Below are 16,503 nucleotides of genomic sequence, written 5' to 3'. Positions count from 1 at the left end.
TGTCCTGAAGGCAGTATTTGTCTTTCTAATGATGTTACAGTGATTTCTGGTCGTACTCCTATGGAGTCCCAGGGCCTCAGTGTAAACAGCTGATCTGTGATTTCCCCAAAGGACAGTGGTAGAATAGATATTTTTCTCTACTTTTGTATTTCTCTTTAGTCAACTAAATTGTGACTGTCTGATGCTTCCCACCCACCTGTACCTTCGTTCCTGTTTGGCGTGATGCATCTCCCCCGGTGTCCGCTCCCGGTCCCTCCCTGCCATATCTCTGTCCCCTCCAGCTCCCGTCCTTGCCCTGCACCAGTGCTGGGGCTGCTCCCTGTGTCCCCTCCTGGCGTCTGTCCATCAGCATTTCACCCTCTCCCCACACTCCCCTAACACTGCAGGCTCACACGTGTCCCCCGCTCTCAGGGCAGCTGGAGGAGCCACCCAGGAGCGCTGGTGGCCCAAGGCGGCTGGTGGGTCACCTCTTCATTGCTTCTCGGTGACCGTGCCTTGTCCAGGCAGGACATGGTCCTCACCCACTGTATCCCTTGCCCAGCTGCTGTTCCCATCCCCGTCAGCGCTTCCATTCCCTGTGTTCGTCCACCCACCCACACCGTGTGTGCAGCTTCAGCTGTCATGAGGAGACCTCTCACAGCCCAATGTCCCGTCTGACACCTACAGCACGGAGAGCCCCGGCCCAGGGAGACATTGGGAGAAGAGCAGCAACAGCCGGGGCGCCTGAGGGATCCATTTGGGGAAAGACTGAAAATTTGAGGACGGTTTAATCAAGTCCTGTGTATGGCAAAATCGTCCGAAGGCTTTTTGCAAATCGTCCAAGGGTTACGTGCATCTGAAAGGGGAAGGGTGGGGAGGAGCAGGAATCATGCGGGATGAGCCAAGGGGTAGAATGAGGAGAAACAGAATTAAATCAGAGGTGATATTGGGGGTGAAACATGGCAAAACGGGCTAAGATTCTTTGTTCGGTTTCTCACCACCCCTTTTTCTCTGATAAAACTTACAAAGCAAAATATAAAATGTTAAGTGCTGACGGATGTGCTGGGTTGCAGCTCTAACAGGCTGTCACCAGGCGATGCACCTGGGTCTCAAGTGACTCTGGCAAGACTGAATTTCCCAGAAAGTCTCCGCTCCTAAATAGGGCTTGTTCTCTTTTCCTAGACAGAAGCAGTTCGTTAGACGGCACTCTGCAGGGACCAGGCCGGGGTACAAAGCGGTATTCCCAAGATTCCCCTCCATACAGTGTTCCTCTCTCCCCCAAGTTACCAAAGAATGACCGTCACCCTTTGGAAGGTGAGCACAGCGTCTCTTCCCAAAGCTGGCTGTTGATAGCGACTGGTAATGGATACAGCAGGATGAGATTTGCCGAGCTAAGCCGGGGGTTTGGGAAATTCTGCTTTGCTTTGTCTCTGCCTGGGTTGGTGCTTGGCGTTTCAGAGAAGTGGAGAAACCCCTCTATGCCGAGGCAGGTTCCCCAAACAGTTGCGTAAGGCATGTGGAATGCAGGGAGAATTCCTTCTAACCCTGATAGTCATCATCTAATACCATATAATCTAGGATTTAATTGCTATGCATGGTATTGATGGTCATAAAACTGCCCAGTTGCTGCAGTCAGTCTTCCCCCGAGTGTTTCCGTGGTGGTTTGCTGCAGTGGATGGTCCAGATGCTGAGGCCCAGCTGTACGGCCAGGAACCTGCTGCCCTTTCCCAGGGTCCCATCTGGATCTCACAGTCCTCCCCAAATAGCAGAGAGAGTCTCGCTGGTGTGTGCTCCACCAGATCAAATCCTGTCCCGCAGCGCTGCTGTTCCTGCAGTGCCCGTCGGGTAACGCTGCTGCAGGTCTGCTGTGCCACCTCCTCAGAGCAACTCCAGAAATGTCCTCTTTGGTATGTGGTCCATAGGTGTCCCTTCCCTGTGCAGGGGGGAGATTTTCAGGGATCCCAGTAGCTGGAGGCGTACCCGAGCCTGAGTCTTCAATAAATACACTTCCACCTTCCCTTTTGTTTCCAACCACAAACACTCCATCGGGCAGCCTGGAGATTCAGCCTCACTGAAGCCTTTTAATTAATTGATGGTGAAATCTGCCAAGGTGTTTGTCTCAATTCTTTGTAATATGTCCCTGAAAAATTACTGGAGACTCTTGGCTGGGCTCATTGTTGAGTGTCTTTGTGCTCTGTCGCTGTCCCTTTGGAATCACCATTTCCCTGGTACTTGCCGGGTTTGCTGGGCTTGGGCTGTTGAGCCCAGATGTGAGGGTGTGCAGGATCCCACGCGCCGGGGTGTGATTTCAGTCCGTCCATCACTGACCCCGTGTCTGACCACAGCTGATCTGCACTTCCACCCTGTGACGGACAGTTTTTGAGGCCTCAGTATCGCCATTGATTCAATTGTCAGTTTGTCACATACCTGAAGAAAAAGATGACGTGTGGGACTGTCTCATCTATTCCAGCATATTGACAAGTCAAAAACTATTCCCTGAGGCCCAGTCTGTTTCTCACCTCTCAGGACACGTCTTGCTTGTCTCTTTGACGTTCTCCTCTAATACATCAACCTCTGCACTTAGGTGACCTTTAGCAAAGCCTCTCAGCTCCTCCTCTGCTGGCAGCGCCAGGCAGCGTTCGGGCTGTTCTTGAAGCGCGGTGGTGGGCTCTGAAGATTGAGGTGCCTTGGTTTAGTGGCGAGTGTCGTACACTCTGTATGGTCAGTGGAGAGAGGAGGCTTGTGTGATGGGTGATTCCGAGGAGAAACCTGTATTAGGTTGTCTACAAGACTGATTCTTAGTCTACTTCAAAGTCTGTTCAGTTATCTCTTGGCCTTTGAACGGGACAGGACATCTGGCTGCCCAGAGAACCCCAGTGTTTTCTGCAGAAACAGAGACAAGTGGGGAGAAACCTTCAGGTGAGGGGCTGGTCCCGCTGCTGTGGCAGCTTCCTACGGGCAGCTCAGGCTTCTTCTGTTCTTGCTCCATAAGGGGTGTCCAGGGCAGGGAGAAATGAGGTGCAGTTCCAAACTCCATCTAGAAATTCATTTTTATCCCACAGCCAAAAGTCTGTTCATCCCCCTCCACCATGAAAGTTAAGTACAAGCAGGAGTATTTCCATTTCAGAGGGTGTATTTTAAGAATATGAGCCTGAAATACTCAGATATTGAGTATTTCTCAAGCGAGGAGGTACAGCTTCTCATGGAGATGAACTCCCCCAGCAGAGTGTGTTCTGATTTCAGCAGTGTGACAGACACCAGTACCGGAGCGGAGGCAGTGAGTAGCAGTGGGAAGTCTTTATTCACCATGCCTTTGGCAAGAAGTCAGAAAGATGAAGCAGGAATCTCACTTCTTACATTGTTTTTCCTCTTGCATCCAGAGGCATTTATGTAGCTTTTTGCTAAAAAGCTGCAGTTCCAGCACAGTGGGGACCTGCTTTTCAAAGCCTGTCATTTGTTGGAAGCAGTGGGTGTTCAGTAGTTGTGCAAATCAGATTTATGCTTGTGGCCAAACTCCCATGTTTTAGCAGTAAAACAACCCTCTTGAATCTATAGCACTATTTGTTTAATTAAACTTTAATTATCTGCTCCCTGCCTCTCTGCCACTAATCGTGGCGTGATTTCCTGCAATGCTCCAAGTGAAGCCTTATTTAAAACAAGCAGTTTGTGTAAGAAAATCTACCTCAGAGTTACCCACCTCCTCCTCACTCCAGTGCAAGTTACCGAGGGTGAGCAGGTTCCGGATGGTGTCCGTGCCTGAGGGCAGCCTCTGCCCTGCACCTCGTCTTCCGCTGCAGGTGACTCAGGGGGCTGGCGATTGTTCCCTTCTGGCCTTCTTTCCCTCCCCCGTTTCTGGAGGGGTCGTTCATTTGAGCAGTTCTCTGCATGTTTGTATTTTTAAGAATATCCTAAATCTCTTACATTGACCCTACCAAAGAAGCCTCCAGTTTTGCTGCAATATTTGTGGCATGACCAGGCACTCCCCAGGCTGGAGGTAGACAAACCCGAGAGTGAACATGCAGCTTCAGTTCCACCTCTTGAGCAGAACCGAGTCGTGCTCCCACTGCGCGGCCTCATCCTCCTCTTCGGATGTACAGTCATAACACATGTGAGAACAGGAGCACATATTTGAGGGATGCATCACAGCGCACTCACATCAGAAGAACAACAGTTATTGTTGAGTTAAATATTTTCTGAGGATGAGATTTGGATCCTCAGCATTGCTCCTGCTCTCCCTCCCCCCCGAGCTGTGGTTGTTTCTCGCTGAGCCCAGGAATCCCTTCTGCTGACACAGATCCCCGGTGTGAGCCTTGGGCTCGTCACGAGCTGTTGGACACAGACATTGTCCTGACCCAGCCCATCTGGGGCGAGTGTCCCGGGGCTTCCTGGCACATTGAGGCTGTGCCTCACCTCGCAGAGGGCACTGGGTTCCTTGGGGGATGGAGACGTGCAGCACAGATCCGTTCTGTGCCCACGGAACGGTTTAATGGGAAGAAGTTTGGGTCTTCAGCAGAACTGCCCTGTTGGAGAAGAAACCAGGTGTACTTGCTATGAAGAAGGTCCCATAAAGTGCCCGTGGTGTAAGTCACATATCCACTGTGGCCTGGGCAGGGAATCTCTGTCCATCCTGGGCCAGAGTAGCCACCACGGTGCTGGGTTGGCATCCAGTCTTGTGGAGTGAAGGAGGTGTCCAGAGTTACTCAGGGACGGTCACGAGCCAAAAAGCCTCCTTTTGTGCACAGAGAGCAGGTGAAAACTCATCTGCTCACAGTGGAAGCTGGTGACACACGGGCCAGCACATGGCACAAGGCACCAGGGAATAACAGCCTTCACAGCAGCACCGTTTCTACCTGAGATTTAAGGATGTGCTGCTGGTTACTGAGAACATCCCAGGGACCTAAAAGCAAAAAAAGGCAGAAATGCCTCAAATGCAGAGTAACAAAGCCCATGAGATGCAGGTGGTAACCTCACATCTGCTTCCCTGAATTGCCAAACATCTAGAGCAGACGAGTGTCTCCATTTTTAGCCTTATGAGATGAAGCTGGGGAAGGTGTGGGCTGGCTGCCTCCAGCTGAACTCACCCTTGAGACCTCTGCTCAAACACAGCAGAAGCGCTGAAACCAGAGGATCCCAGTGGACAGAACAGTCCTGTTCATAGAAACCAGATAAAACCACGTGCCTCCCCATTTGATGTGGCCCAGCCTCTGCAACACCCAGGTACTGCTTCAGGCTCTGGCATCCAGCATCTCCCTTCCCTGGAGCACGGCAGCATCTGCTTAGCAGGGAAGTTTGGGAAGATCTCAACAGCTTTTGGGTCTCATGGGCAGCAGTATCGACTCTGCGCCCTCCCCACCATCCCGCTTCAGCACAGCCTCTCTGCGCTGGCTCCTCACCTACTGCTCCGGTGGCCCAGGAAGTCCCAGGGAAGAAGCCCAGGGCCTGGCTGGGGCAGTCATTCAGACTTCTTCATTCTTGTCACCTACTGTGTGTTTGAGTGGCAGCAGCTCAGGACTGTGAGCTGATCTCAGGGTCTCTGTGTACACTGGCAGAGGAGCTCCAGCCCCAGCCAGGTGTGGTGGCCCAGCCTGGAGTGCGTGGGCAATTCCCCTCCCTTGTAGGAGCTGCTTCCTGCTGTGGCCGTATGAACTTGCCGGGTATGTCATGACAAAGAATGCAGGTTTTTGAGGATGACTCATGAGGTATCAGGTCCATCTGGGCTGAGACACAGTAAGATCTACAAAGATGTGGCCCAGGGTGAAGCTGTCACATGTAACAGGAAAGGGAGATCCGCTGGCTCAGCCAATGCAATACATCGCCCCAGGTAGTTTCCTCAGCCCCTCCATCCCAGTACTGCCATCCACAGCTGAACATTGAATGTGTTTCAGGAAGAGAAGGTGAGGAAACCAGTCTGGCACTGGGCCCCCCGCCTGGGGAGAGCCCTGTCCCTCCCACGGGTGCCCCAGCAAAGGGTCACCAGCTGGGTTGGGCAGCGGCGCAGGACCCCGTGGGAGGGCAGGAGGGGTGAGTGGCCGGTCCCCAGCGCCCTGCTTTGGGGTGGGGGCGCTCAGCACGGGGTGAGAGCGTTGTCAGGCCATGACCGTATGGCTGAGCTGCTCAGGAGAGCCTCCTGCTCCCTCCTGCCCCGCCTGGGGGCTGCTGTGGGGCCACAGCAGGAGCCTCACTGAATATCCCCCCGGTCCCAACCCGCTGCTCCACACCAGGCACGCTAATGCCGATAACGTATGGCGAATCTCAGGGAGCCTTCTCTCCCCGCTCAGGGCTGTTGCGTGTCCCATGTCCGTTTGCATCCAGGACAGGCAGCCCCCAACCCCCGCCCCACTGCTGGCCACCGCAGTGCCCCGCTGCCACCAACAGGCCTCTGGAAGCAGTAAGGGCTCGGGACCACAAGCCGGAGCTGGTGGTGGCATTAACAGGGCAGCTGTTGCTCCAGTCCGGGTACCAACCACTGTCACCACTGACTGGTTGGACTGGCCGGGCAGACACCACGCTGCAGCACGTCTGCAGTGCCTGGTTTCAGTTCTGTGCTTTCCAGGAGGCCACCGTCACGGTGGTTCCATCCTGCTCCAGTGCTGGCCTCATGCTTTCTGCCGCCGAGCGGTGCCTTTGGGCTGCGCAGGGTTCGGGTGCACTGACTGCAGCTTGGTGCGTTCCAGGTGAAACCTTTGTCCTGGGAGATGGGCTCCCAGGGCCCCTGGAGCCTCGCCTGGACCCCATGGACTCTGCCTTGAACTCTGTCAATTCATCCAGCCACGGCAGGAGCTCCAGAGACTGTCGCCTGCCGGGATACAGGCACCTGCACCAGCCCTCGAGCCTCAGCCAGGGCAGCACCTCTGCCCTGCGCAGGCTCAGCTCTGGGGGTAAGAGAGCGAGGAGCTGCCCCCCGGCTGTCCATGGGGCAGTGAAGGGCTTTTCTAACCCCAGTCACACCTTTCTAACTTCAGCAAGTCCCGGAGCCTGGCTCCCGTGCAGGGAGTCTGTTCAGTTTCACGGCAGCTCTGGGGACATGGCAGATGGGCGGGTGGGAACACGGAGAGGTGACACGTGCAGGGACGCTCGTGCGGCGTGTGACGAGGTGAGACCCGGAGGTCGGTGGGTAGGAAGGAAGGAGGAGGCAGGACCCGAATTTGCGAGCGTGGGCAAGGGGCTGTCAAAGCGATAAACGGGTGCGTGAGTCCGTGAGGGCGGCTCGGGAATGGCCAGGGGGTGGAGAACAGCCCCGAGAGGCCAGGGGGGGCGGGTGGGGGGACCCGCAAACGGGGGGACACGCAAATGGCTCCGGTTTGTGTGGAAGAACAGGAGCAGGAGAGCTGCTCACCGCAGTGCATCAGCACATCTCAAATCCAGGTGTTCACAGAGCGAGTTGCAATTTTGGGTGCACGGCATCAATAAAAGCCTCTAAAAAGCTCAGGCTGCCGATGCCTTGGTCTGTCTGTCCCACTCCCCCCCCGTGCCCGTGTGTGCCCGCAGAGCTGGAACAACGGGCTGTGCGGATGCTGCACACCGGGAGCGGGACTTCTGTTGGCTCGGGAGGTGCTTCAGGGCAACAGAATGTCGTGTAGGGGCTCAGTCTGTCAGAAAACGCAGCTGATGAAAACCGCCAAAGGTGGGGTTCAGAGTGGGGGGAGCGAGGGGAGAAATGGTGTGTGGGGAGAGAGGTGCGGACGGAGGATTGTTTTCTGCAAAGGTGGGAACCGTCGCAGCAGATGGGCAGGGAACAGCGGGAATGGGAGCACCAAACTCAGCTGAAGGGGAAATGGGGGTTTGGTCTGAGGGAAAGGGCTCGGTATAGACATCTGCCCTGAAAAGTAAGGCCTGAGGAAAGAGAATGAGGCTTCGGTGCCAGAGCTGAGCCGTGGGAATCTCGGGCACGACTGGGACGTGCCCTTGGTGTTGTCTCTGCCATTGCTTTGAGAAAGGAGACGGAGCGGTGGCCTCAGGGTGAATGGGAGCTGGAGTGACACTGTGAGGACGTGAGGGGTAATGGCTGCTCTCTCACCATGTCCCCAGGCTCAGACAGATACCTTGGATCTCGAGACATCTCTCGGCTCAGCAGCCGTGACCCCTCGTCCTGGACGGTGGAGGAGGTGATGCAGTTCATAAGAGAAGCGGATCCACAGCTGGGATCCCACGCTGACCTCTTTCGAAAACATGTAAGTGTGTCTGTATATCACAGAATCACGGAATTGTAGGGGTTGGCAGGAACCTCTGGAGATCATCCAGTCCAACCTCCTGCCAGAGCAGGGTCACCCAGAGCATGTCACGTACCTGCACGATCAGAGCAGATCGTGTCCAGGCGGGGTTTGAATGTCTCCAGAGAAGAGACCCCAAACCCTCTCTGGGCAGCCTGTTCCAGGGCTCTGCCACCCTCACAGGAAAAACGTTTTTCCTCATGTTGAGATGGAGTTTCCCGTGTTCCAGTTTGTGCCCGTTACCTCTTGTCCTGTCCCCGGGCACCACTGAGAAGAGTCTGGCCCCATTCTATTGGCACCCACCCTTTAGCTATTGCTCAGCATCGAGGAGATCCCTTCTCAGTCTGCTCTTCTCCAGCTGAACAGCCCCAGGTCCCTCAGCCTTTCCTCAGCAGAGAGATGCTCCAGGCCCTGAGCATCTTTGTAGCCTCCACTGTACCCTCTCCAGCAGTTCCCTGTCCTTGAACTGGGGAGGCCAGAACTGGTCCCAGTGCTCCAGATGTGGCCTCACCAGGGCAGAGCAGAGGGGGAGGATGACCTCCCTTGACCTGCTTGTCACACCCTTCTTAATGCGCCCCAGGATGCCATTGGCCTTCTTGGCCACAAGGGCACATTGCTGGCTCATGGATGTGTATATATGTGTGTGTGTATATGGCTGTATATGCATATATTTTACATGGGAGGGGGCACATCGTCACACAAGGAAAATGCAGGAGAGCCAGAATACCGGCAGCACTTTGTACCATCAGGAGTTTTGTGCTAAGACACACATCCCCATAAATCCTGCTCGTGTCGGGTTCCAGCCTGGGATCCTCTTATTCAGAAACCATCGCAGGGAAGACGTCACAGGCCAGTTGAAGCTCAGGCAGATGGAGAGCTCAGCTCTAAGCTGGGTTTGAGCCCCAGTGCTGAAAACACAAAACCTTGTTCATCCTGGAGTCTTAATATTCACCTCGTAGCAAATGTCTCCTGGCAAGAAACATGTTCAGGTGGAATTGATGGAGATGATTCAAGTTAGCCAGCATGGCTTTACTAGGGGCAGGTCCTGCCTGACTAACCTAGTGGCCTTCTATGATAGTGACTAGGTCAGTAGACACAGGACGACCTATGGACGTGACCTATCTGGACTTCAGTAAAGCCTTTGACGCGGTCCCTCACAACATCCTGCTCGCCAAATTGGAGGGATACGGATTTGATGGGTGGACTGTTCAGTGGATAAGGAATTGGCTGGATGGTCGCACCCAGAGGGTGGTACTCAATGGCTTGAAGTCCAGATGGGGAGCAGTGACAAGTGGTGTCCCTCAGGGGTCCGTGCTGGGACCGGTACTGTTTAACATTTTTATCAACGACGTAGACAGAGGGATTGAGAGCACCATCAGCAAGTTTGCAGATGACACCAAGCTGTGTGGTGTTGTCGATACACCAGAGGGACGGGATGTCATTCAGAGGGACCTGGACAGGCTGGAGAGGTGGGCCCAGGTGAACCTCATGAGGTTCAACAAGAGCAAGTGCAGGGTCCTGCACCTGGGCCGGAGCAATCCTCGGTATAAATCCAGCCTGGGGGATGAGGTATTAGGAAGCAGCCCTGAGGGAAGGGACTTGGGGGTGCTGATGGACGAGAAGCTGGACATGAGCAGGCAATGTGCACTTGCAGCCCAGAAGGGCAATCACATCCTGGGCTGCATCAAAAGAAGTGTTGCCAGCAGATCCAGAGAGGTGATTCTGCCACTTTGCTCTGCTCTGGTGAGACCTCACCTGGAGCACTGTGTGCAGGTCTGGAGCCCTCAATATAGAAAGGACATGGACCTGATGGAGCAGGTCCAGGGGAGGGCCACCAAAATGATCAGGAGCACCTCTGCTGTGAGGACTGTGAGGCTGAGGGAGCTGGGGTTGTTCAGCCTGGAGAAGAGGAGGCTCCGGGGAGACCTCATAGCGGCCTTCCAGTACCTGAGGGGGGCTACAGGAAGGCTGGGGAGGGTCTGTTTACAAAGGCCGGCAGTGACAGGACGAGGGGCAATGGTTTTAAGCTGGAGAAGGGGAGATTTAGATTGGATATTAGGAAAAAATTCTTTACCATGAGGGTGGTGGAGCACTGGAACAGGTTGCCCAGGGAGGTGGTTGAGGCCCCTTCCCTTGAGATATTCAAGGTGAAGCTCGACGAGGCCCTGGGCAACCTCGTCTAGTTGGAGGTGTCCCTGCTGACTGCGGGGAGGTGGGACTAGATGACCTTTGGAGGTTCCTTCCGGCCTGGACCAATCTATGAATCTATGAATTCACTGAGTGCATTGCTGCTAAGCTCCCGTTTCCTTTAGAAAGGGGTCTCCCAAGGCTCTGCTGCTTGTGCTTGTCTTTAAGTGTAAAATAGCTGCAGATGTACCACTGCCTCATGGAGTTTGTACAATTAAAGCTACACAAATTTTGGCAGTTTCACATCCCGATTCCTGCCAGAGTTCGGCCTGCCTCTGTCTTCTGACTGAGTCCCTGTTACATCTGGGAGTGCTCCTGGGGTCAGGAGAGCAGAGGAGAAAACACCCATCTTCCCCAGGCAGGAGAGCCGGTGGGATTCATCTTGCTCTGTGCTGGGCTGGGACAATACTCCCTTTTTTTTTAAGTAGTTCTATTTTAGACCCACCAGTAATTGAAAAATGTTCTGTTTTAATTATGCAAGAGCGTGCTCAGCTCCACTAAGGGCTGATAGTCCCCTGTATGGACAATCCTGAGGAAGTTCTGGAGATCTCACCAAGTGAGACCTACCTGAGCATTGACATAGGACAGGATTTTCTGTTGTTAGAGGTTGTGATTTTTATTGTTCATTTAGAAGTCCATTAACGTTTTCTTCATGGAAATCCGTCCACTGCAAAGCTCTGGGCCCAGCCAGGACCAGGTCAGGGGAAGGAGTGCAAGGGGCTGGAAAAATTCCACACACAGATGCCAAGCACAAAGCTGTTCTCTGGTTATTTTGAGCATCGTGCTCCCTCCCCTCCTGAGCCCCAGCGAGGGCACATCTGGCTCAGCTGGAAGGCATCGGATACTTCTAAAAGCTGTGATGATGAAACCTCCACGTTGGAGACAAGCTGCTCCGCTGTCACTGGCAGTTGCTGGGACTTTGCTTAGAAACTCCAGAAATTTGCTTTGCCTGCAGTGACAGGCTCTTCAGGTTTACAGGGTTTGGTCCCTTCCCTCCTTCCTCAGCCTTGACTCGGGGCTGTGTGCTGCGGCTGCTCTCAGGGTCGGTGCATCCGCTCCCAGGGCAGTTCCCCTGCAGGGGGGTGACAATGCCCATGGGAGAGGGACTGCTCCCTGCGCTGGCACGGCCTCAATCCTTACTCTGACTCGGCTCTTCTTTCCTTCCTTCCTCCCCTTAGGATTTACTGACCAGCTGGACATGGCTCCTGGGTGTTAATCACCCAGCAGATTTCCCGCCACCACATGGGAGCCCAGGGCTGAACCCCCCTGCTCAGGCAGGGTGGGATGCAGGGATACCCACACTGGGATGCAACAGTTATCATGGAATCACTGAATAGCTTGGGTTGGAAGGGACCTTAAAGACCATCCAGTGCGCCCCCCCTGCCCTGGGCAGGGACACCTCCCACCAGACCAGGCTGCTCCAAGCTCCATCCCACATGCCCTTGAACCCCTCCAGGGATGGGGCAGCCACAGCTTCTCTGGGCAACCTGGGCCAGGCTCTCACCACCCTCACAGCAAAGAAGTTCTTCCCCAGATCTCATCTCAGTCTCCCATCTTTCAGTGTCAAACCCTTCCCCCTTGTCCCATGGCTCCCCTCCCTGATCCAGAGTCTCTCCCCAGCTTTCCTGGAGCCCCTTGAGGGACTGGAAGGGGCTCTAAGGTCTCCCTGGAGCCTTCTCTTCTCCAGGCTGACCCCCCCCCCAACTCTCTCAGCCTGTCCTCACAGCAGAGGGGCTCCAGCCCTCCCAGCATCTCCGTGGCCTCCTCTGCCGTGGAGTGCGGGGCGCTCCACCATGTCCATGTCCTTCTGCTGTTGGTGGCCCCAGAGCTGGAGGCAGCACTGGGGGGGGTCTCCCCAGAGCGGAGCAGAAGAGCAGAATCCCCTCCCTTGCCCTGCTGGCCACGCTGCTGGGGATGCAGCCCTGGATGTCCATGGTTTCTGGGCTTCAGCACACGTTGCCGGGGCGTGTGGAGCTTCTCACCCGCCAACACCCCCAAGTCCTTCTCCTCAGGGCTGCTCTCCAGCCATTCCTTGCCCGACGTGGATTTGTGCTTGGGATTGCCCTGACCCAGGCGCAGGACCCTGCAACTAAGGACCTTATGTACAACCCAGCTCTGCTGTTGAGGGATGCTCTCACACCTGGCCATGCTGCTTCAGCCACTGTGGCTTTGGGCATGGCCGGGCTCCGTGGGTAGGGCTGGGGTTACAGGTGTAGTCATAAGTGCTGGTGTTTCCATTCCCCACAGGAGATCGACGGGAAAGCCCTGCTCTTGCTGCGGAGTGACATGATGATGAAGTACATGGGGCTGAAGCTGGGGCCGGCCCTGAAGCTCACTTACCACATCGACAAGCTAAAGCAAGGCAAGTTCTGAGAGGACGCTTGGCAGGACGGATCCCAGACGCTCCGCTCCTGGCCACCCAAACCCGCGCTCGCCTGCCGACAGGTACGCATGCACACCCCCATCTACGCCGCAGACGGACACCTCGCCGACACCCCGGCCCCGTCGCAGGCCTCTGGCTGCTCTTGCACCGGCCAGTGCTCCGGAGAAGGCTGCGCACGGTTGGCCCTGGGGCTTCGCACCGAACTCGAGCAGCGGGCGTCCTGTTGGAAGCGGAGATTCTCTCCCCACTGCACGGCCCGCACTGCTCCATGGGCTTCCGGTCCTGCTTCCCTGGGATGACGCAGGGCTCTGGGTGCTTCCGCGGCTCCTCTCCCTTGGCTCGGCGCTGGGGCAGCCCTCGGCTCCCATCCCCTCACAGAGGGGGTTGGCCAGGAGGGACTGGATGCTTTGCACTTCGCCAGCACCCATCTGCGAGGGGGACGGTGCCCCTGGTCTGCACTCGGCCCCCGCCCCATAGCACCGCTCCGAGCTCAGCGCAGCACCTGCCCTGTCCCTGTCTTCCACACCGGGGGGGGGGGGGGGGGCCTGTCCCGGGGCCACTCACCTCCAGGCTCTGCCGGCCCTTAGGCTCCCGGCCGTCCTCTGCCTGGGGACGGAGACCTCCCTATTTATTTCTGACCGGGCAGGCTGCGTGGTGGCACGAGGCGCTGCCCGGGAGCGTGGGTCGAGCTGCTGGGGAGCCGAGGAGTGTTCCCGTGGCGGGACGGGCCTGGGTGGGCGCCAGAGGCTGCTGGATGGTACAGGACTCGACTGATCCTTCTTTTTTTTTTTTTTTGGAGGGTGTTTTTTTTTTTATTATTTTATTTTTTTTTATAAGGAGTTGTCTGTTTAAAATGATGAAATGATTTTTCTACCTGTTGTTGAACTCGCAACTCTTGGAGATTTTTAGCCAGAGATGCAAAGGTTCGTCTTCCCAGGGGCCCTCCCGTTCCGCTGGTGGTCAGTCCGTCCCAGCGCAGCGTGTGCGGGAGGGCGGTGGGTCTGGGAGTCAGAGGATCCCGCTGCGGTGACCTGTCCCTGCGCTGCTCTTCCTGCCAGGGCCTTGCCCTGCCCGGGGGCACCTGTTTGTTTCAGACAGTCTAATGTATTTATTTGTGATGGCACTTGAGCAGTAACCCACTGTCCCAGACACGTTACTGCAGCTGCGGGAGGAGCAGCGGCTGCCCAGCCACGTCCCCGGGACGGGGGCTGCCCGTCCCCTGAAGCGTCGCCTGCCCCAGGAACAGGGTGACAGGGGCGGGGGAGGCAAGGGCTGTCCCACACACGCACCCACAGCTCCCACTCCCTCTCCGCAATGACCAAAGGGCTGGGACGGGGGTCCCCACTGCAAGCACTTCCCCCTCCCGTAACCCTCTGCGCATCCGGAGCAGCGTCCCCGTGGTCCCCACCGGCAGCAGGAAGGGCCCCCACAGGGAAGGACCCTCCAGTCTCTTGCACTGGGTCAGGTTTACCCCTAAGGGGAAAAGTTGCAAAAAAAGAAATACCCCAAATCCCAAAGTAATAAAAAGGCTTTTTGTCGGTGCTGCAGTCCCTGCTGCAGTCTGTGCTCAGGGGGAGGTGGGGCTGCAGCCCCTCACGGAGCCCCATCACCCACAGCATTGGCCCCGGGACCCCCGTTCTCACCCGACGCTGATCCTGCTGCAGACAGGTCCCCGTGCGGGGTCAGCCAGTGCTTTCCTCTGCACTTATTTTATGTTGATTTGTTTATAAATAAAAGGATAACCAAGTTCCTCCCTGCCCGCTGTGTGTGCGCTGATGGGTGTGCGGGGGCGGGGGGGGACATACAGCAGGGTGTTGCGGGACCCCTGCCCGCTCCTGCTCCGCTCCTCCCGTTTGTGGGAGAGCTGGGCCGGCCCTGGGCTGAGGAAAACCAAACGGCAGTGGTGATGCAATGGAGGGCTCTTTAGTAATGATGGCATCAGCCCCCCCGACCCGCCCCCGGCTCCCGCTCTTTGCAGCGCGGCCTCAAACGCCTCCAGCGTCTCTTGGTCCTGTCCAGCGCTGCTGGTCACTGCTCTCCAGGATGTTTTGTCCTTAAAACGTCCCTGTCAGCAGTGCTGCAGGTTCCTGCGCTGCAGCACACGCGTGGTGGAGGGGCTCCATGACCACCCCCCCCTTCCAGCACCAGCCTGGAGCCCTTCAGCGTTGCTCCGGGAGCACGGCCACACTGCCCGGAGGTGGTGCAGGCAGCGGCTGCTGCAGCTCCTGCCTGGAGGCTGAGAGAGGCTGGGGCAGGGAGCAGCCCCCAGCCCCAGTCCCCGAACCACCACTGCACAAACACCCCTCAGATCTGCCGCACCACCGCGCCCTGAGGCAGGAACAGGGGGTGGGCACCAGGCCGGGGAGACACGGCCATTGCTTGCCAACACAGACCATTGCCACGACCACGGCCCCCACAGCTGGGCAGCTGCGGGTTGGCCAGGAGCCCCTGGGAGCTGTCAGGGGCCTCTCCATCCCACAGGGAGGGGGACGGGCCGCTCCATGTGTTCCTCGGGGCTCAGCGGGGAGTGGTCCCGCGGTGGCCCCACGAGGAGGTGGGGGTGAAGGCAAGGGGGGGGTCTCGCCCAGGGTCTGTGTCCCGGCTGGAGCCGTGCCTGGAGCTCCACGTGGTGAGGGGAAGAAGCTGGTGGCTGGAGAAGGCAGGCGAGAGGCGTCCAGCCCCAGAGAGGTAGGTGCTGCTGGGGAGAAGGGGTCTTGGCTGCTCCTGGGGGTTCGGCACTGGGTGGGGTGAGGTGGGAGGAGCAGCCCATCTCTCTCCTGCAGCCTCGGGGCTGGCTGGACACCCCAGGATCTCAGTTCAGGTGCCTCTGTCCCACACTGTCCCCTTGGACTGGTTGTGGGCAGCGTAGTGCTCCCAGCCGAGGCTGATGGGGCCCTGGGGCTCCACCGTGCAGCACCCACCCCAGCCCGTCCCGGCCACCGTCCCCTCCAGGGACAGCCCCGGCAGCGAGCCTGTCTGTCACACCCCACGGCAGCAGAGCCTGGGTGGGGGCTGGATCCAGCCACCACTTGGGCTCCAAGGGACATGGTGGTGCCTTCGCCAGGGTCCCACAGTGACCATAATCCCAAACCCCAGAGATGAGCCTCCAGGGGGGGAGGGACATTTTATTTATAAAATTTCACTGCATCTTCCTTTCTTGAACTTTAAATGCTCATTTCTGTTGCAGTCCCAGAGAAGGAGCTAAAATCATAGAATCATTTAGGTTGGAAAAGACCCTTAAGATCACCGAGTCCAACCATCAACCCAGCACTGCCATGTCCACCACTCACCCATGTCCCTCAGCACCACGTCTGCCCGGCTTTTAAACACCTCCAGGGATGGTGACTCCACCACGTCCCCGGGCAGCCTCTTCCAGTGTTCGACAACCCTTTTGGGGAAGAAATTTTCCCCAATATCCATCCTAAACCTCCCCGGCACAACTTGAGGCCATTTCCTCTTGTCCCATCGCCTGTTCCTTGGAAGAAGGGACCGACCCCCCCTGGCTACACCCTCCTTCCAGGGAGTTGTAGAGAGCGAGAAGGTCTCCCCTCAGCCTCCTTTTCTCCAGGCTGAACACCCCCAGCTCCCTCAGCCGCTCCTCACAAGACTTGTGCTCCAGACCTCTGCTAAGGGTGGCCATAAAAGCAGACAACACCACAGGCCACCCTGGGGCTGCCCCCTTCCTGCCCCCCTGGCAACTGGAGCCCAGCTTGAGGGGCGATGGTGTTACCAGCCCACCCCCCA

General features: G+C 56.8%; 1 protein-coding gene across 1 annotated transcript in view; it reads left to right on the top strand.

Moving 5' to 3' along the window:
• Positions 1-14,510, top strand: part of SCMH1 (Scm polycomb group protein homolog 1) — a 60,120-nt gene extending 45,610 nt beyond the window's left edge. The window contains exons 11-14 of the mRNA XM_074161928.1: positions 1,162-1,293; positions 6,654-6,857; positions 8,008-8,150; positions 12,624-14,510. Of these exons, the coding sequence (XP_074018029.1) occupies positions 1,162-1,293; positions 6,654-6,857; positions 8,008-8,150; positions 12,624-12,749 (605 nt within the window). The 3' untranslated portion in view covers positions 12,750-14,510. The remainder of the gene's footprint in view (positions 1-1,161; positions 1,294-6,653; positions 6,858-8,007; positions 8,151-12,623) is intronic.
• Positions 14,511-16,503: the final 1,993 nt, after the last annotated feature.

The sequence above is a fragment of the Numenius arquata genome, chromosome 21 (assembly GCF_964106895.1).
Source record: "Numenius arquata chromosome 21, bNumArq3.hap1.1, whole genome shotgun sequence".
NCBI lineage: Eukaryota > Metazoa > Chordata > Aves > Charadriiformes > Scolopacidae > Numenius > Numenius arquata.
This window is presented reverse-complemented; position numbering and strand designations above follow the sequence as displayed.